Below are 22283 nucleotides of genomic sequence, written 5' to 3' on the forward strand. Positions count from 1 at the left end.
TTCTCACCATATCTCACAACGGACACTGGTTCGAGCGCCACCTCGAGCACATTCTCACCATATCTCACAACGGACACTGGTTCGAGCGCCACCTCGAGCACATTCTCACCATATCTCACAACGGGCACTGGTTCGAGTGCCACCTCGGACACATTCTCACCATATCTCACAACGGGCACTGGTTCGTGCGCCACCTCGGGCACATTCTCACCATATCTCACAACGGGCACTGGTTCGAGTGCCACCTCGGGCACATTCTCACCATATCTCACAACGGGCACTGGTTCGAGTGCCACCTCGGGCACATTCTCACCATATCTCACAACGGGCACTGGTTCGAGTGCCACCTCGGACACATTCTCACCATATCTCACAACGGGCACTGGTTCGAGCGCCACCTCGGGCACATTTTCACCATATCTCACAACGGGCACTGGTTCGAGCGCCACCTCGGGCCCATTCTCACCATATCTCACAACGGGCACTGGTTCGAGCGCCACCTCGGGCCCATTCTCACCATATCTCACAACGGGCACTGGTTCGAGTGCCACCTCGGGCCCATTCTCACCATATCTCACAACGGGCACTGGTTCGAGTGCCACCTCGGGCCCATTCTCACCATATCTCACAACGGGCACTGGTTCGAGTGCCACCTCGGGCCCATTCTCACCATATCTCACAACGGGCACTGGTTCGAGTGCCACCTCGGGCACATTCTCACCATATCTCACAACGGACACTGGAGTCTACCCAGAAAACGAAATAGACCATAATAAGCAGCATGCTCTGTATGATGTTGACGTATTGCATGTTCATGCACCCTGTACACGTCTCAATTAACCAGCTGTTTTATTCTGTTCAGTTTTGTTCACCATCAAACCAAAGAAATTATGACTGGACGTTTTATTGAAATGATATAAAAAAGCATATGTCTGTTTCATCGACCAATTTTCTTTGTTCTGACGAACATGTTCATCCAATTATCACATGTATTTCCGCGTGTGTTCCAATGAAAGACCCAACGTTTAGTGGAAACAATCTGAAAACAAGAAGAAGAAAACTGTGACAACATTATTACAAACTGAAAAAATATGAGGACCACCAGGATAATGTATTAGTGTACATGTTGGCTTCAGAAAATATACTATTGTACATGTCACTTTGAGGCATAGTTAAAGAAATATCTGGCTTGTGGCCCAACGTATACTAGTATTGCCCTAGTTGGTATCACAGAAGGGTGAAGTTGAAGAAAGTACATGTAGATTCCGCCTAAATACTAGAAAGAGGTAATTTCCTTATCAAGTATTTGCACTTACTAAATATTAATAAATACTGTTGAAACAACAACCCACCTGTTATGCAGACCAAACAGTGCAAGCTCACGGGCAGTCACTTTGCCTAACAACGTCATCGTTCTAGCGTCGAGAATTGCCATTATTGCTGAAAATAATGATCATATTTTATTGCAGGACCTTTTTAGGCACATCTTAAATGAAGAAAACAACAGAAAAACAGATTCAGCGCTATGTAACATAAGAATAAGAAAGAAAGGACATGAAAAGGGTTTGAGCCACGAGTTTTTTCAGACATCAGTTACTGCCCTTTCTCCAATGAATAATATATACTTTAGCCCATGGCATGCCACCACCAAAGGTCCGTCAGATTTCACTTCACTGTTTGTTTATTTGATTTTCTCAAGGTATGGAGCGCCCACTGGCTGCATTATTGCTTGACCCTGCTGTGACGTCATCACGGCTTAATGGCCTAGTTTAATGTTTGGCATAACAATCCCCTGCTGTGCATCTTCTGCTAATTGCACTGATGTCACAGAAAGGGTCAAATTCCTGTTTATTTGTATATTGGCTCAGGCCCATTTAGGGTCCATATCCATAATAAAACCTCCAAAACTGCACAGCAGGTTATTCAGATCGGAGATCTGATAAGACAATTATATCAATACACAGAGTTTGTGTACAACACACGGTTGTTGTTTTTGTTGTTGTTTTTTTCGCGTGGTGGGGGGGGGGGGGGGCACTTATAGAAGGATTAAACTAGGCCTTTAAATTCTGTTTTAAAAGACATAAGTGACATGAGATAGAAGTGACAGCAATTCGCAGTCAAATCCTGACATTGGAAGACTTGAAAAAACAGAGTAAGATACAAGAGACCCGCTTGCGATACACGTCTAGCTCTTTGCGAAGAGACCTCTTAGTTCTTTTACGTGCTCGGTGTAAAGCACCGATACACGGGATACAACTTTCCTGGGTTAAACCAGTACTGAGTACACCATTTTCCAGTACTACCCTTTAAAGCTGCACTCTCAAAGATTGAACGTTTTGACAAGTTTTTTTTATTTTTTGTGTTGGAAAGAGCAAATTTTTGCATAAATATCTGCAAACCAATGATATAAGATTAATGACAAAACAATCAGATCATAGATTTTTATATTTAAGTTCAAAAAATGATGTTTTATGCATTTTCCTTAAACCGTTAGTAACGGTTTAAACCATAAAACATCGAACGGAAGTTCTAGACGATCAGATGTTAAATTTTATTCAGAAACTGTTACCTTCAGAACAACTCGTGGCCATTCCTATGTGGAACTACATTCTTCAATTTTTTAAATTTACTCGTATAAACCTCTTAAAATGAAAAATGAGAAACCATACTCACTGTTTAAATCCATATTCCACTCAATGGCACTATAACGGAAGACGCGTTGGAGCATTTTCAACACATAACAAAATGTTATGGCTCCAATGATTACCCGGCGTGAATCTTATATCATTGGTTTGCAAATTTTTATGCAAAGATTTACTCTTTCCAAGACAAAAAATGAAAAAAAAAAATGTAAAAATGTATATCTGTGAGAGTGCAGCTTTAAATAGCGAATGCTAAGCAAGGGAGCTACTGGTACCATATTTTCAAGTCTTTGGGGTTTGAATCCCGACCTTTAACACCCGAAGAAAACGCAATCGGAACACATCGGCCAGTATCGTACATAATTGTCTATCTCGAAGCATGCCGGAGAATGCTGAGTTGTTACGATTGAAGCAAACGCTCTGCCACCGAGCTATCGGCACCGTGACTCCATCGATATGGGTTAATTTAAGAGATACAAGGGACATATGCCATGTCTTTGTTATTGTATTACGCCCATGTGAGTCTCTCGTTGGGTGTATGTCAGAAATTGAACAATGTATAGTCGAACCCCGTTGGCTCGAACTCCTTTGCCTCGAAATCCTCGTTGGTTGGAACTAGATGTAAAGGACCGATTTATTTAAACTGAAGGTAAACCATCCTACTTGGCTCGATTTTTCTGAGACTCGAAGTATTTTCGCCGGTCCCCGTGAGTTCGAGTCAACGGGCTCGACTGTACCTCTAAACAGGATCATCGGTTTTTTTTATCTTTTGGTTTCAATGCTTACTGCAATTCCCAATCACATTGAGTCTGAGGGATTATCTTAAGAGCATTGGCATACACCTCACCTTTCTTAGTGACGCCATCAAACCCTTGTGTCAATAATAGCCCATCGTCCTCAAAGACGGCCCCGGGGCGAGGCACAAATTGCGGCTCCTGGACATACGTGCCTTCCGGAAACACGTGCTCGACTTCCGAACCCGTATCCACGTTCAGCTGGCAACGTAAAAGAAAGAGCGAAACATATGCTTTTGGGTTTCTAAATGTGTTACAAGGGATACACTTGTACTGCACTTATATGTACAACAATTGCCGCTGGGGTAAATTTGCATCCGGTGGTATTTTTGGACGCGTTTATATATCACGTAAATTGAAAAGAAATTGAATGTTTTTAATAAAAAGCCAATAATGAATTATTTTTTTTTGATAAAGCCATTAAAGCTGTTAAAGTCTTCCTTTTTAACAAATACGGATGGTAGACGAAGTAATTGAATTCGTCCAGCGGTTTGTAAAACAAGAGCGCCGCAGAGCGAATTTCGACGCTCGTATATTTTTTATTCGAAAAGGATGCATATCTCAACATTTATTTAAGCCAGAGTTGTGGGCCTTGCTGTACATTTGCGTATTGTCTCTGGCAACATATGTACCATGTTTCGAAAAGACAACAAAGGCACCTAGCTACGAAAATACCTCAAATGTTTTCTTAGGAAACCGGGCCAGCAAATACATTTAGTTAAACACGCTATAACTGTCTTCACGGGACCAGAACAGTTATAGAACTTCACTGTATTCCATATAAAACTTATACATGAATCACCAAGTGTATTGTATTCCTAAGTGATATGAACGATTTCAATTGCCGTACCTTTACGATAGCGTTCTGTTCACGCATATCGAAGTTGCGTACCATGTACCCATACGTGTACTTGCGCCCATTGTAGGCGTAGTTGATGTTGGACATTTCTAAAAATGCCGGAGAAGCATCCGGTCGCCTGAGGCTGCTGATGCTCGCCCGGAAGTCGGTCAGATTCACTGTTATCCGGGAAACGTTCGTGGAGTAATCGCCCTGGTTGAAAAAAGAGATACTGCACAATAATGTTGATTTTGTGATCATCTCAGGGGCGTTATAGATATTATGTGCAGCGGCAAACAAAACCCACGCTGCATAACTTCATCACTTGAACAACAATCCCCCAAGTGTTATGACCCATGTGAAATAGGTTTTGAGTTTTGATCGACACAAGTCCAGAAATGCCAGATTTAGTCAATTCAAGGGTCATAGCTCTGGTTTTACGAAATTCAGCGGGAAACGAAACACCAGGTGCAAAATTGCATCATCCCTCCCCCAAACAACATTCCCATAAGCTTGCATGACTCTTGGTCATATAGTCTTGGAGTTTTGTGCGACACAAGGCCAGAAATCCCACTTTTCGCTAGAAGCAGGCCATGACTCTGGTTTGACTAACGAAACCCCAGGTGCAAAACTTCATCAACTCAAAAGCATTCCCCAAAAGTTTCAAGGATTTAGGTCAAAGCGCTTTGGAGTTTTGAATGACACAAGTTCGCATAATACGGACGGAATCACGGACGGACGGACGGACTGACGCACGGAAGGACAAGGGTGAATCTATATGCCCCCCCCCCAAAAAAAAAAAACAACAACAAAAAAAACACACAAACAAACTTTGGGCATCAAAAGGCATTTCAAGAAGTCTGCGAACGAAATACATGATATATTTACCGGTCCTAGCAATGCATCTACGTAAGTGATCTTATCGTAGACGCTGGCGTCATCGTACATGAGCATGTCCAGTCGTGCCTCGCCATTTACCTCGTACGAGCCAAGCTGTAATAAGAGAGCACATGGACCATGGTATAGATATGCATGTAGGATGATCTTTGTATATAAAAAACAACAACGAAAGAGCGACGGTTCAAAAACATCACATGGTTTATAAACATCACATGGTTTATCCTATTTTACATGTGATGTCGTTTATATACTATACTCGATTTCTGCTCCTTGACTGAGTGTATCTACTTAAATGATCCTGGCGCCAACATACTAAGATGAGAATATCAGTCGCGCCTCGCCCCGACCTCTTACGAACCCAGTTTCAAGGATAAGTGTGTGTATGTAAGTCAGAAAGCGGGGATTTCTGCTAAATTTCTAGACCAAGTGTTCAGCGTAAACGTAAAGGACCTTATCGCATACGCTGGCGTCATCGAACAGTCGTGCTTGGCCGCCGATCTCGTATGAACCATGCAGTGGCTATGATTAAGAACATTCTCAAGTTTGAGTCTAGACCCAGAATCAGAAAAACACTTTTTATAAATTACAAAGAATCATCTTTATTCCATTCTTTTCACAAAGAAAAGTGAAAAAGTGTACAATTTAAAATAGTAATGAAGTGATGATTGGCAGTTTTGCCACTTGAGTCTGAACTCGGACTTGAGACTGTTCGTTCTCATGGCCTCTGGCTTCAGGGACTGAGGTAAGCATGTACCGGTCAGTATATTGGTGCGGGGGAGAGACACTTATGCTATCTTGACGCCAACACCATATTGACGCATACCATTATCCTGTCATACACAGCCGCTTGCTGCGGTTATTGTACATTTATTTCGTTATTAGTTGTATGATTGGAAGGCATTTATTTTAGCATAGGTCGTATTACTAGTAATTTACTACTGCTTTATATAACAGTAGTATCATATTAAGTTAGTATAATAGAGAGAAAAATGTGCTTCGTTTCTGGTCCTATACATTGCATCGTATCGACGTTGTCTTGACGCTGGTGTCATGATCGCAAGAGAGCATGTCCAGCAGCCGGGCCTCGCCATTCATCTCGTACGAACCGAAGTCCAAAGGGGGATACATGCGCCATCGTGTTACATACAAATACGTGAAGGGAGCCAACATATGACTGATTGTCGTCTTTGGTTCTAGCATGATTTCAAGTGTATGTTACTAATTTTATTTTTTACAAATGTGTTTATTTTTGTGCTGCCAGGTCGAGCAAATTCGATTTTTCGTTGTATTGCGGCACCGTAAGACGGAAATGTCATAATGCTTCCTTATCTTAACTCACCTGATGGGTAACAAAGAACGGCTGCAGGTGGGCCTCTCCTACAAATGTTCCGTCCGACCGTCTCATGACCAGGAGGCGGGAGAAGGCGCGGGGTTCGAAACTAAATGCTTGCGGGAAGAAAGGGACGTGGCCATCGTAGTGCGCTGGATGAGAGGAATTACTATTTATAGTATCTGTATGCCAGTAATTGTTTGGGTGTTAAAAAGCAGGCCCGAATAATTTAGAAATTACACCAATTAAAATTCTATAACAAAAGTATTTTTAAACCTTTTTTTGCACATGTGTTGTTAAGTAATCCGATTAGCTACATTGTTCTAAGATCCAATTAAGACCAATATTGATTACAAGCCCAATTGTTGTAGATCTAAACTATGTTTTAATACTAGCACCAATACCCGTGCAATGTACACTCAAATACTTTAAGGTGTTAACATTCTTACTGTATGCACATGGGTCAAACATGTACGCGGCTTCCGGGAGTATGATGTAGTTTTCCGTCATACAGAATGAGTGTAGATAGCCGGGCCGCAGGGCGGGGTCTGGGTAGCGGCTGCGCCCGTGACAGAGCGTCAGATCCGCTGTGCCGTAGTCGTACTGGCCCACCACGTGGCGGTACCGGTCTGCTCCTACCTTGTACACGACCCGCCTTGTAGAGTGAAAATAAACAGGAAGCTATGACTGTAATCCCTACATTCCATTCGGAACACCTCAGCCATTTCCCATCGAAAACAACATCGGCTGTATGCCTGTACATCAGTGGAAAAAGTTCGTAAAATGTTCAATAATAGTATTAATAGAGTGTAGTGTTTTAACGTGCATTTTGTACTACTAAGTTGAAATTGATTGTCAGTGAAGAATATTATTGCATGAATAATTTAGATTCCCAAGAGTAAAATCATGAAGTTTTACTGCTGCGTAGTTATATGTAAAGATTTCTAACATTGTAAATCGTCCATATACATCCGATGTTGTTTTCGATGGAAAATGGCCGAGGAGTTCCGATAGCCCTATATCTTAGAAAGAAATTGTATTATACACGTAGCAGTATAAAACATTTTTTTTGTTGCGGTGACCTTATATGTTTCCGGTGTACGCAGGTATTGAAGAAAACGATTTGAAAATTCAGTAACATCTTTTTAAGACAGAGTTTAATGACTGTACCGATCATATGACCTAAAATGCTCATGTATCCCAAAATGTAACCATAGCGATCACGGTACACTGTGCATTGTTGTATGTATATAACTTTTTAAAACTGCACCCTCACGGATATACCATTTTGACAACTTTTTTATTTTTTGTGTTGGAAAGAGCAAATTTTTGCATTAATATCTGCAAACCAATTATATATGACTGCTGACAAAAGATCAGATCGTAGATTTTCATATTTCCGTTCAAAAATTAATGTTTGATGGCTTGAACCGTTACTTACGGTTTAAGAAAAATGCATTAAATATCAGCAGTCTTTTATATTAGGTTTCCATGAATTTTCGCAAAAAAAATGCTCTTTCAAAGACAAAAAATATAACAGTTGTCAAAACGTTAAATCTGTGAGAGTGCAGCTTTAAAGGATTTAATGCTTTACTATTGTAGTTCGGCGGTGTATAAAAACTTGGTCTTTGCATAGTTAGTAAATTCCGAAAGAATTATGGAACTGCGAAAAGCCGGCACATGGCGGAGCGGATATGCAAAAGCTCGCCACATGACTATGTGAAAATGCCAAATGACGAAAAGGCGCCAACTCGAGGGCGAATTTTTTTTTTTAAAAATCATGTTTTCGGACCGCCACTTGGCTCATTTTCACCCCGCCTGGAACAAAAATACGACAACCGAGGTGAGAGTAGGCGAAAACACAACTGCACCAAGTGTCGAGGAAGAAAGCCACCGCAATATTAATTCGGGTTTCGTCGTAACTTTGGCGGCTTTTCGAAATAGCAGATTTTCGCATGGCAGAAAGCAGCCACCATTTTATTATTTTTAGCAGTGATTTTTTCAATGGTTTTATTTATAAAAATGAATATGCCGGTGATATCGATAGCAATCAGAATCCTCATAAAAAGATTAAGGAAAAAAAAGTAAGTTATAAGAGCGTTTCAAAATAAACGACGTACCACAGACTACCGGCTTGAGAAGACAACACGCAACAATAGTGGATCGGGTGAAGGCGCAAGCCCCCCCCCCCCCCCTTAATCGCCCAAAGTTTACTTTTCATTTCAATATAGGAGATAAAAGTACGATGCACCATTTCGGACTAAGAATTGTTAGAAATTTAAGTCAAAATGTTACGCTCCTAAGCTACGCCCCCCTCTAACGTCAAATCTTGGATCCGCCCCGGTGTATCCACACAACCCTTTCACATTCATCCAATCAACATGCACCATTATGTGTTATTGTATTATACTTACTTGAGATTCAGTTTGGTAGGTCCTAGCCACGTGGTGGAGATCACCGTGCTCCAGAGCGTTCCGTCCGGCTCCGTGTGCTCGTGCGCAGGATTGTTCGTGAACCCGTGCGCGGGCGTGTCCGGAAATCCCATGTTTTGGTCTGTATATTGCGCATTACCATGTTGCTGAAGGGAATTGGGGTCAACCACTACCCCTATAAGCACATAAGGTTAGATTTCAGACATATCGAAAAAGCGGTGTTTACATCGACTGATACAAACTATAGAATAGTATAAAACATATAAATACGACTTAAAATTACTGAAATCCTGTAATTATATAAAAACGGTAATTCTAGTTATTTCCTATAAAATTGTTTTGCGAACACTGACTAATTTTGTTATCGCATGCTGTTAGTAAAACTGTAAAAAATAATTATCGCGGTTTTTCTTATGCATCACAAACATCTAAGCGCTAAATACATATGAAATAATATAGACCAACGCGAACATTAATTATTTGACAATACCTATTGGCGTCTCCGACATGGCTATGGCCTGGTTACCGACCTGCCACCAGCTAACATGTGGGACCTCTGGGACCTTGGAGGTGGAGGAGAAGTTGGCCCGCCACGCGTCGACCTGACCCGGGTTCTATTGTTAGACATGACAAAAAATTATTAACTTAACCACAAGCTAACTTTGGGAACGTTGGAGAACTGTGAAACTACCCACGAGTCGATCTGGCCTGGGTGCTATTGGCACGATCTGGCCTGGGTGCTATTGGCACAATCTGGACTGGGTGCTATTGGCAAGATCTGGCCTGGGTGCTATTGACACAATCTGGCCTGGGTGCTATTGGCACGATCTGGCCGGGGTGCTATTGGCAAGATCTGGCCTGGGTGCTATTGGCACGATCTGGTTTGGGTGTTAACCATTGTTTTCGACATTTACTCATCCTTTTTGGAATATTAAAATAATATTATTAATTGTGGTAAATCTTATTTGGGAGTAAGAGTGCATCTTTACAATAAGCTTGCCACTAGTTCAAACCTTCGAAGAGGTGAATTTGCCTGGCTCGACATATTACTTTATTTTGCAGGTAAGGTGTACATTTTTTTCGTTTCTGCTAATCCGACGACCCTGTTTTCCTCCGGACCTTACACTTTTTGCTGACGTGTGCTTTTTTCATAATTTCCTAAATCATGTGCATTTTTGAGTGAACATATTAAAATTTGACCATTTTATATTTAAAACTTTCTTCAATAATGATATACCCTGATATAGGTCGGTTAAGATCAGAATGCCGGTTCTCAAACAATTAAATTCTTACTACCTACTTACTCTATTTTTTGTTATGTTCGTGGAAACAAAGCACTTCTTTGGCCTTAATTTAATTTTATTATATTGCTAGTAATTATTATTTTTTGTAAAAAACTTTTAGTTTATGAGGAAAATATGGGTAAGATAAAAGTCCAGTCAAGGTAAGATCAACTTTAGCAAAATTTGACCCAACTGTGACGTAAGCCAAGCATTGAATACGAGTTAAACAATAATACAGCTTGTTAATTGACTCAGTTGTAGCTACAATGGCTTGGACTTGATAAAGCATCTGGTTCACTTATCAGAGACGCATACTTTATGCAAAACAGATTTGTACCAGGTCTGGAAAAGCTCACGCTCCAAAAACGCGCAATCGATGACAGTAGTTTTAACAGTCGGAACTTCTCGGCCATTTTCTATCGAAAACAACTTCGGATGTATATGGACGGTTTACAATGTCAGAAGCGTAGGGTTTTTTTTCGAAATTTTAAGTATACAAGAACAAGTATCATTCATACATTTGTGGGATGGATAAAACATTCTAACCCTTGGGCATACTGCATAGCCGGTAACTCGGCCAGCCTTGTCACCGGCTTCCCCATATGCCCACGGGTCAGATATTTCGATACGTTTCGCATACACGTAAAAGGTACTTATATTTTATTGCACTGACATGATGTGACAATGGGTGTAATTATACGTACGGTTTTGGAGTATGTGCTGACGAGGAAAACACTAGACAGGTTCATATCACGGTGATAGTAGTTGTAGATGTCGTTTACCACCGTGTCGTACCATCTGAAACGTACAGGTATTATAATATTGGAAGTAAAGCCGTATTCAAATGCTATTTAAGTACATATAATTAAAAACACATGCACTGGACAAGCTCATGTCACTACTGTAGCTAGGGTCGATGTCGTCTGCTACTGTGTTATGTATAGCATCTTCGTGTTTGTATGTGTAACAGTCAGTGTATTTCCCTTCTTCAGTTGTCGCTGTTCCGAGTCCGTCTGTTCGTATGTTGGACGATGTCAAGTTGGATCATGAGGAGCATGATATCAAACGTTGATGAGGAGAGTACCAGTCCCTACACCATCTTGGTGGCACAATCAAGCGAAATCTAGCAACTTTCCATTGGATTTTCCCTATTCTGTAAGACGAACCATTTAGGGCAAAAGTCCAATTGCACTAAAAGTTAATCAAACAATAAAGGTCCACCTCAACGTGCAACCAGTTAGGCGTTTGATCCAAATAGTGGTGGTGTGTAAGCCTATTTATTCTCACACTCGGGCCTTGTCCATTCGGCGAGTGCTCCGTTTAGATTGTTGGTCTGTTTAGGTGTATGGAGCATAGTGTACAGACAGAATGTAACCCTGGTTAGAGCTAGCCTGGTTCTTTAACGCGCATCAGTGTATAGCATTGTCACACGGGACCCCCATTTAACGTCCCTCCAGGAAAACGATTAGTATTTTAGTGGTGCGACGGGAATCGAACTTTCGACCCATGGATTGATAGTCAAGTGTGTTACCACTAGACCAACAACAACAACCCAAATGGTGCGTTATTCTGTGTATTTATGCGTGGTCCCACTCAGGCCTGAGGCATTATAATCTAGGCCGGACCATGGATGCCTATGCAGAGCTCTTCACTGACTTCCTGCAGTCCCAAAGATTGCGGTGGATGGATCCTGGAGTTATGTTGGTCCTGGTAGTTGTCTTGTTGATATGCTTTTTCTATCTTACTGAATGTAATGCCTTGGTACTTGCTTGTATCAGTGGACTGTATAATCAAACCATAGATACTACATTGGGTATGGATGATATGGCTTGGGAGAACCGTAGACATTATTGAGTGGAATGTCATCTGCCAGTCCAGTTCCCTTTTTTTTCGTTAAGCGTCTGCAAATATCCTGGTATCCGATGAGACTATACACCCGTTAGTTCATAGATCTAGGCGGGAGAAGAAGTGGACCTAGGACTGCGCCCTGGGGAACTCCTAATTAAACCTAAACCTCAGTAGATTCATCCCCTCCAAGAAAGACCGGCTTTTTCCGATATATCAGGAACGAACAAATGCATCCGAATATATTTCCTCGGTGCTACCACTAGCTCATCAGCTGCATGTTTCAGCAAGGCTGGACCTTTGGTTTTGTATTACTGAGTAGTTGCTTCCGGACACCGGCTGTGCCTACTTTACTTCTACCCATGGTTGGGACCCTGGTCTGACATGAAAGCAGGCGCGTAGCTGCCTATACGCGAGTACGCGACTGAATGCATATGATTTTGACAAAAAATATCAGCCAAAGTTGCAGTACTGTATGCGTACTTGACTACATGATCCTTAAACTGTCTATTTTCTAGTACTAAATAAAGCACCACAGAACGCACAGAATGCAGTATGATTTTCAAAATTTTCCGAGCGGGTTTCCCCCCGAACCCGTCTAGCAGAATTATGATTAGGGGCTAGCTACGCCCCTGGAAGTTGAGGTAATATGTTGAACTGGTTTGCACTATATACTGGACAGTCGGAATTTATTGAAATTAAACTTAAAGATAACAATGCCAATGACAAACGTTTTGATTAAGTGCGGCAAATTGTCCATAATATAGCAAAAAAAAACAAACAAACAAGGTTTAGCCTTACGGCGTAAGGCCATGCATATCTTTGGTCACAATGAAACGCACCGGACTGTACATTATACCTCAGTCACGTACATGTCTGTACTGCTATTTGCCAACTTCAAACAGAATCATGCAAAGTATTGCAAATAACTCTCAGTACAAATGGTTGGTTAACTTCATAACGAACAGTAATTTTAGTGTACTGTAAGACGTTATTGTCAACTCAAAGACCAAGGACTTATCTTTAAGGTTCGGGATCGACGTGCCTTAATAATTATTTTCTTGTTATGCCAGGCAAACGTTATCTTAGCCATGCTTACTTATTCGTAAAAGTGACAGTGCCATTCTGGATTCGGAATTTCTGCCCAATCTCCATACAGTCGAACAGATGGCCTATGTAGTTTGGCAGGTTCTTATCTCTGCTTTCTGTGTGCCCGAACGATCCACAGGCATGGCGGACAAAGTTACCTGAGGTTGGAAGAATTATGTACCATTATGAATACTATTGTTGTTTTACATCGAATGTAAGCTGTGTGTTACATTGTTGCCATGAAGCGGAATATATTCACAATAGTTTAGCTTGCTTGAAAAAAGAGCACACTATAAAATCCAAAATAAACACAAACACATGTTTGTGTTTGTGTTTTAACTTTAAAAACATATTACCAGCACATATTTAAGATTCGGGGTTAGTAGGTGACCCGATATGGGATATACGGGGCGCAGGAAATCATATATATATAATTATAGGGTCATCGCGTGACCAGTCCTGGACCAATGGCGTTGCGTCATTTATGTTGGAGGCGTGATATACTATATTAACTGTAAGACTACCATCGATACAAGTGTTAAAGTACCGGTATATATGAAGTGAGATGGTAAATACCGAAACTAAGTTCCTTTTTTATCGAATTACATACAGTTCAGCTCGTGTGTTTTTCGACGAGAAAAAAGTCAAGGTATTGTCACAGCCCTGGTGACGTCGACGACATTGTCACAGCCCTGGTATCGTCGACAACATTGTCATAGCCCGACATTGTCACAGCTCTGGTGTCGTCGACGACATTGTCATAGCCCTGGTATCGTCGACGACATTGTCACAGCCCTGGTGTCGTCGACGACATTGTCATAGCCCTGATGTCGTCGACGACATTGCCATAGCCCTGGTATCGTCGACAACATTGTCACAGCCCTGGTGTCGTCGACGACATTGTCATAGCCCTGATGTCGTCGACGACATTGTTATAGCCCTGGTGTCATCGACAATATTGTCATAGCCCTGGTTTCTTCGACGACTTTGTCGGAGCCTGGGTGACGTCGACGACATTATAAGAGCCTGGGTTTCGCCGACGACATTACCAGAGCCTGGGTGTCGCCAACGACATTGTCAGAGCCTAGGTGACGTCGACGACATTGTCATAGCCCTGGTGTCGTCGACGACATTGTCATAGCCCTGGTGTCGTCGACGACATTGGCGTGCGAAAAAAAAACAAGCGTGGCTACTCATGTGTGCAAACAAGGCCAACAGTTTTAACTTTTAATAATTGACGAGTTATTTCCCTTGTGGTCGATCGATAAAAACGAACGAGGTAGTGGTGCTAGAATTTGCTAGTGTAGCTCTTGTTATTACCTTAGTTTAATCATATTGTATTGCTCTTTTGTAAAGAATTATTTTGCATACAATTTACATGTACATTTATAATCAAATAAAACAAAAAGAACAAATGGGTTGGGCTACAAGTTATTACAACATTAGTTTCAGCCCTTCCCAGGCGTCAATATAGCGTCAATGTCGTTTAAATCTATGATTAAACGTAACTAGAAAAAAGAGATAACGTTAATTACTTTAGAAAAAAGAAGAAAAGAATTGGTTGCCACCAAAAGAAAATACAATGTAATAACATCTCAGACCGTTTATATCGTGATTGAGGGTGATATCAAAAGAAACGTTTCGTTAATTTTATGTACTTTAGAACTTCAATAAAAAGCACACTATTTTCATCGACTGTGTTATCTTCTATCCCAAATAATAATTAAGATGTACTTAAAGGATGAAATATTCGAGTATTTCGAAAAAAATAGCACGCGTTCTTCGCCGTATCTACTACATTTAAAGAAATAATGTTCTGCATCTTCTGTGCCTTGTCCACAGTCACAAATAGGAGTATCACGAAAAAAGTTTATGTGAAGATGTGCATTAAGGTTGCTACAAGCATTTCGGATTCTTGTTTGGTGTAAATTTGAAATTCTGTCCCCGACAAGATAATATTTCGGAACAACTGTGCCTTTGTAAGTATCTTTTAAACGTGCCTTAAATTCGTTAAGCGTGTTACTGTTACGAAGGTGAACATCAAGCCGGTTCCACAAATCTATGGAAGATGGGATTGATGATTTCGAGTAAATACTTAAACGTCTAGGTATGGTGACATAATTATGTCTGTTTCGAAGCGGATAATTGGTTGTTTGTTCAATTGTCTGTGGTATTTGTTCGCGAAGATACTGTGGCAAGCTACCGAACTTTTGACGATACATGAAAATTAACTTCTGCATTTCCCTGCGCTTACTTAGTGGAATCCAACCATTTTCAATTAAAAGTCTATGATTAGAAACTGATCGGGTAAACCCAGTTACTACTCTAGCCGCTTCGTATTGCATTTTTTCTAAACATTCCTTCTCATAGACGGCACATTTATCCCAAACTAAAGATGAATATTCCAGCAAAGGTCGCATAAACGAGATGTATAATTGATTAAGCGTTTTTCTACCAAGTTTATATTTTAACAACCTCATTGACCCAAGCACTTTAGAGACTGATTTAATAATTTGGCTTATATGTTCGTGCCATGTTCTATTGGCTGTAAACCAAAGCCCTAAGTGTTTATGGTTTTGAACAAAGTTCAACAAGTTGCCCTCGAACACGATATTTGGTAGAATCTGATTGCACAGCGTAAAAAACATAACTTCTGTCTTTAGGGGATTGAACTGTACAAGCCATTGTTTTGCCCAATTTGAAATCTTTTTAAGATCGCTATTTAATGTAGATCCAATATGGATGGTATTTGACGAAGAAACGGCTAGAGAGCTATCGTCTGCAAAGAGTCGCGTTGTACTTACAAGGGAGTCGGCAATATCGTTAACATAAATTAGGAAAAACAGCGGACCAAGTACAGACCCTTGAGGTACACCAGCATTGGCATTGCGAACTTCAGAAAACGTTTGTCCAACAATAACTCTTTGTGACCTACTTGACAAATAATGATAAATCCAATCTTTCACATTGTGTTCAATGCCATACTCTTGTATTTTAAAAATAAGACCTGTATGCCAGACTCTGTCAAAAGCTTTGGAAATGTCACAGAAGATCATGCATGTAGATTTCTTTTCATCAAATGCCTTACATATTTGATTGTATATGTCAATCAACTGAAAAACCGTTGAGTGACCAGGTAAAAACCCAGATTGTAATTTATAAATAAGATTATTGGCATGTAAATGATTGTAAACATATTTGAAGACAATACGTTCCATTGTCTTGCCTACACAGCTTATTAACGAAATCGGTCGGTAATTGGACGGAAAAGATGTATCACCCTTTTTAAAAAGAAGAGTAACATTGGCCAACTTCCAAGAAGCAGGATACACGCAATCACGAAGCGATTTGTTAAACAGTAATTGTAACGGATATGACACGGTGGAAACCGTTTCCTTTAACATTTTATGAGTTATCAGATCCGTTCCACATGCTTTATTCATCACCAGATTATTTAATATGTCTTTTACGTCATTTTCAGTTACAGTAATGTCTTCAAGCGAAGTATTGCATTTGCGTATTAGTTGGGGGTAAAACGAACCCAGTTTCATCAATATTAGATACGGAGGTAAAGAAATCATTTAGTAAATTCGCTTTATCGCAATCTGTGGAAATAAGTGTATTTGTTGATGTATTTAAAAGTGGTGGAATACCGTTTGTATTATTGTTTTCCTTCTTTGTCAACATTTTAACTACTATCCAACATTGTCGCGGGTTTGTTTGGCTTGCATCACTTAAATTATCTTCAATATTATTAAAAAATATTTCTGTAGCGTGTTTCTTCATATTATTAGCAGAATTCCGTATTTGTTTATATTTGTTCCAGTCAGCGACCTTGCAGGAGTTTATCGCAATACGTTTCTGTCTGTTATTACCTTCAAGCCATGTTGGAACGGTTCCTTCTATAGTTGTTGGCCCGTCGATGGTTTCCCGTTGTATATTGCTCAGTCCTACTCTTAAAAACTGTCCAAGTTCTTCCGGTGTGTATGCGCACGCGCAAACAGCGAACACCGAGAGAATTCCGATAGTATGTGACGACATCTTTATCATCTGAATTAAAACAACATTTGGCTTAATCATATCCTATCATCGTGAGCAGAGAATATGGCCATTTTTTTACAAATTTCGTCAGTGCTAATGACAATTTTTACCAGTAATTACACAAATATTGAAAATATGTGTGCTAACTATTAAGGGTTCTTTACAGCCGTCGACCATTTTATATTGCAGGTTTTCAGACATATCCCAATGCTTACATTCGGAACTCCTCGGCCATTTTTATCGAAAACAAACTCGGATGTATGCCGGTACATCAGTTGAAGTAGTTCGTATTTTTTTAAAATTATATCATTAATTGAACATAGTGTTTTATGGTTGTATTTATTGATCTAAGTTTAAATTGATTGCCAGTGTACTTTTGCAAATATCTTTAAGATTCCCAAGAATTAAGTCATAAAGTTTAACTGCTAAACAGAATTACCATGCGATCTATTTGCAGCGGACTTAAACGTACCGCTTTTTGAGTATCTAAACCGTCCAAATACATCCGAGGATGTTTTCGATGAAAATTGGCTGAGGAGCTCCGAATGCCAATGCTTAATGAAAACCTAATAACAGCCAAACAATGCGCTGTGAAATAGTTTAACGCTAATGCAACCCGTTGTAGTTTAAAGACTTCTCAATTTTTGCATTTCTTAAAGCATTTATCATCAATGCAATATAGCTTTCTGATACCTTTCAGGAACGTTTCTATTTTGCTTAAAATAGAAAAACTCGCGCCTAATGATTGCTCCCTATTTATTTTATGACGTATGGCAGATATATTTGTTGTTGTTTACAGACGCGAGATATTGCGGGTTCAATGCCCTACCAGTCAAATTAAGGTATTTTTTCTTCCAAAGTTCGATATATCGTCGATGGACGGGCTTGTTAATTTATATTGTAACAAAGGTTTTTAAAACGTTTGCATTTGAATGTTGTATGTAGTTGATGTCAGGACATCGTTGCTCATATATAAGTGAGTGAAGAACCGTAAAACATGTGTTGCTCTTTCTTTTTGACGTGAAAGCCAAACTACGAATATCAAGAACTTCCTTTAAATACATATTATAAAATCTTAAGAATTGTTCCAAAATTTGTTTGTATCAATATAAATAATATATCCTGCTACCCACTGACACCGGATTTTCAAACTCAATCATTTTTTTAAAAAATCCCCAAAAAAATCTTATAATTCCTTTCTAAAAAATATTGTATTACTGTATAATATACAGTACAAAGTGCATATTTAAAAAAAAATCAATATTTTTTCACATATTCGGTATTATAATTTTAAGTAAGGAATTATAAGATTTTTTTTGATTTTTTAAAAAAATGATTGAGTTTGAAAATCCGGTGCCAGTGCTGCTACCATGCATTGGGCAAAAGTAATTGTTTTATCAGATTGCCTAGATCTGCAGTAGCATGTGCCTGTGACGTCGACAACCATTTCGTTCGTTTGGTCTCATTACAAAAGAATGTTAAGCTATTCATGATTTTCTTTGTATTCAAAGAAATATTTTTTTTAAGAAACGTTCTCAATATCACTGACACCCTTAGTTACAACGAAGCCTTTGTCGGACATATCCATTGCTTTTGACTGAAAACATATAATAAAAACCCTGTCCGCGGAATGTTGCTCTGAACGAACTTTGAATAGCGGATATAATTCAAAGCTAAACAGGGGTTGGTTTGAAAAACATGTACAGGCAGTCGAAAAAAAATCAATTTCGTAAACGTAATGCACTGAAGTGCAGAAAGCATCCCCGTATCAGGCAAATCATGCGTAGAATTAAACCTTGTTCATTTTGAACGCTCATTCTACACGAGTCATTTTTATAATTCGGTTTTATATTGCATATCAAACATTTATGACTGTAACTGTAGAAACAATTGCGACTTATGCAATAAAATAAAACATGACACTTTTATCTAGACAGACAATTTTTTTTTATTTCTTTGCGGACACGTGGACTACGGTTTCCATTTTAAAATGAATATGTGCAACACATATGCTAACTATGCATGTGGAAAGCTTGTACATGGACAACTGATGAATGATCGTATGTTTAGTAACGTAGTGAATACACCAGCGCTTTGATTAACATGAGATGTGTATATTTGTTAACAGGATATAACGTGTGGAACTATATTTAAATGTTGCACGGTCTACTGAGCAAAGATTTTATATTACAATTTGTATTAATATGAAGTATTTGAACATACGTAAGATACAGTTTTCGAAGGTTATGATAAACTCTACTTAAATCACTTTAATGCAAGATAATAAAAATGATAACATAGTTGCAAAGCAATTTAAGTTGTGTCTGCTGTCTCGTACAACTTTAATAAACCATACAACCGAAAATGCAAAATCATTTATATCTTTCATATCATATTTAAGTGAATTCAAAAGTTAAGATCATTTACCTTTGAGTATCAGTGCCTTCCTAATCAGCGTCTATCAATGCCTATCTCCTTTATAGTGGATCCCTTGCCCTATTTATGACTGAAGTTGACTGAACTACCATGTAGATTTCCAAATGTGTTTGAGTTAGCTTTCGAACTCTCACATGATCATTACAAAAACACGAGCTGATATTTACTCTCTTTGTCCTGAAAGCAGGTATGCTGTATTAACGACGGTTCATACTATGTCTTTCGTTTCTCTAATTGTGTAGAACCGGGTGAGTAAGATTTTCTCGGAGTACTTCACAAAACAAAGAAATATAACGTGGAATAAATATAACTTTGTTATATCACCGTATCAGCTATCTTTACATTACAAAATTCGAAAGACGCAAAATAAATGTAGACAGAGACTATAAGTATCTACCATGGCCGAGAGTGCAAGATGGTTGGGATGAACCTATCTTACACAAGCGGCTATGGTAGATGCTTTTTCTCCCACCTCAGTTAAACAAAATAATGTAAAAATGTATGATTTCGCACGAACTCTTTTGTGCGTAGTGAAAATAAATGGGTATAGATATGTGATAACTCGTGATTGTCATGATTATGCGCGCAGTGATTCAGATTATGTTAATAGTCAAATCGTTCTTTAAATAGTTCTCAGGATAGTGCAGCATTATTTATTGAATGGAGCGTGAAAACGTTTTTATTGTGCGATTTGAAGCGAGAAATAATTAATTAGGATTCTAAATATTGCCACAAGACAAGGTTTCCATGATGCTACAGACGACGGTCTTCAACAAGGGAGGTAATTTTTTAATCTTCTATCTGAGGTGGGAGAAAATGTTTGTATTGAACCCCACCCCTCCAATGTATTTCTGTTATGCCAATTGATTGCTTAAAGGAGTCAAAATTACCCGGATGTCAGAGCCATACTCGTACATGGGTTCGTGCATGGCCCGAGATATATCTTCTCTTCTGTCACTGACATTGAGCCCAAACTCTCGAAATTCTATCCTTATCTTATTGTTCTTAACATTTTCTTTCCCCCATCTTCCCCATTGATCTCCCCTTTCTTATTTCTGTTCAATTAATTGTTCTTCCATCTAAAACCCATACCTCCCTTCTTACATCCCCTCTTCTTACTGTCTTATCTTTCCATCTTATTTGCCTCTTTGCTCATTTTCCCCTTTTTCAAATTCGTATTTCCCTGCTTTCATATAAAATCTCATTTCTCCTAACTCCACTCTCCCTCTCTCATCTATTTCTCCCCTCTTATTTTTTTCTCCATTCTCTCATCTCATCTTTCTCCTCCATTCATCTCTTCCCTCCATTAACCAATCTCATTCCCCCTTCATCAATCTTCTTTTCGTTACTAATCTCTTCTCACCAATATCTCATCTTCTTCCGCCCTCTCTGATATCTCCTCATTCATTCTCTTCACCCCTTATCCATCTCCTTCATTCTCTCCACCCCTTATCCAATCACTTTCCGCTCTCAACCACATTCTCTCCTCCATTTATCTCTTCTCCCCATTATATTATCTCATTTCGCTTTCTCTCGTGTACTTTCTTCAACTCATCTTTTCTCGCTTTTTCTCATCCTCCTTCGCCCTCTCCCATCTCCTCTACTCAACTGTTCTCCCATTATCTCCACAACTCATCTTTTCCCTCCTTATCTCATCTTCCGCCCTCTCCCATCTCCTATCATCCACTCATTTTTTCTCACCATTATCTCATCGCCTTCTGCCATCTTTTATCTTCTCTCCTCAACTCATCTCTTCTCCCCATTATATATTACCATTATTTCGCACTCTTTCATCGACTCGCCTTCCTTCGCTCAATTCTTAGCCCGTTATCGTATCTTTTTTCCCCATTATCTCACCCTCCGTCGGCCCCTTTATCTCATATCCCCCACTCATCTTCTCTCCCCATAATCTCATCTCATGTTGCCCTCTTCCACCTCATCTCTTTGTCTGATTATCCCATCTTCTTCCGGCCTTTCCAATCTCCTCTGCTCCACTAATTTCCTTTCCTCCCCTCATTCCCATTCGGACCTCTTCGATCTTCTCCCCTTCACCCATCTCTTCTCCCAATTATCTAATCTCATTCCGCCCTCTCTTATCTCCTCTCCTCCACACATTTCTTCTCCCAATCATCTCATATCATTCAACCCTCTTCCATCTTCTCTCCTTCGCCCATCACTTCTCACATTATTTTATCTCATTCCGCCCTCTCTAATCTCCTCCCTTACACTCATCTCTTCTTCCAATCATCTCATATCATTCAGCATTCTTCCAATTCCTCTCCTCTAAATATTTTTTCCCATCATCTCAACTCAATCGGCCCCTTCCATTTCTTCTACTCCAATCATCTATTTTCTCCATTATCTCATATCATTCGGCCCTTTTCCATTTCCTCTCCTCTAATCATTTCTTTTTCACTATCTCATATGATATGATTCCGCCCGCTTCCATCAGATCTCCTCCACCTATCTCTTCTCCCAATCATCTAATATCATTCAGCCTTCTACCATTTCCTCGCCTCTGATCAATTATTCCTCCCATTTTCTCATCTCATTCCGCCCTCTCTAATCTCCTCTCCTCCACTAGTATCTTCTCCCAATCATCTTACATCATTCCTCCCTCTTCCATCTCCTCTCCTGTACTCATCTACTCTCA

General features: G+C 39.7%; 1 protein-coding gene across 1 annotated transcript; it reads right to left on the bottom strand.

Annotated features, from left to right (window-relative positions):
• Positions 1-888: 888 nt before the first annotated feature.
• On the bottom strand, positions 889-19786 carry LOC128243529 (carotenoid isomerooxygenase-like). Its single transcript, XM_052961357.1, has 13 exons — positions 19622-19786; positions 17029-17203; positions 13164-13311; positions 10924-11017; positions 9427-9550; positions 8919-9111; positions 6954-7159; positions 6514-6656; positions 5163-5267; positions 4287-4487; positions 3490-3637; positions 1353-1440; positions 889-1039 (listed from the first exon to the last, which is right to left on the bottom strand). The coding sequence occupies exons 2-13, from the start codon at positions 17201-17203 to the stop codon at positions 973-975; spliced, it is 1692 nt and encodes a 563-aa protein (XP_052817317.1). The 5' UTR covers positions 19622-19786; the 3' UTR covers positions 889-972.
• Positions 19787-22283: the final 2497 nt, after the last annotated feature.

The sequence above is a fragment of the Mya arenaria genome, chromosome 8 (genome assembly GCF_026914265.1).
Source record: "Mya arenaria isolate MELC-2E11 chromosome 8, ASM2691426v1".
Taxonomy (NCBI): domain Eukaryota; kingdom Metazoa; phylum Mollusca; class Bivalvia; order Myida; family Myidae; genus Mya; species Mya arenaria.

What these genes read in the sequence shown, in the direction of transcription:
- LOC128243529 (XM_052961357.1), bottom strand. Translation starts at nt 17,203, where the DNA reads ATGATAAAGATGTCGTCACATACTATCGGAATTCTCTCGGTGTTCGCT. An exon ending in ACTGTCACTTTTACGAATAA is followed by an intron (nt 11,018 to 13,163) that starts GTAAGCATGGCT and finishes TGTACGTTTCAG; the next exon opens with ATGGTACGACACGGTGGTAA. An exon ending in TGATGGCGTCACTAAGAAAG is followed by an intron (nt 1,441 to 3,489) that starts GTGAGGTGTATG and finishes CATTATTTTCAG; the next exon opens with CAATAATGGCAATTCTCGAC.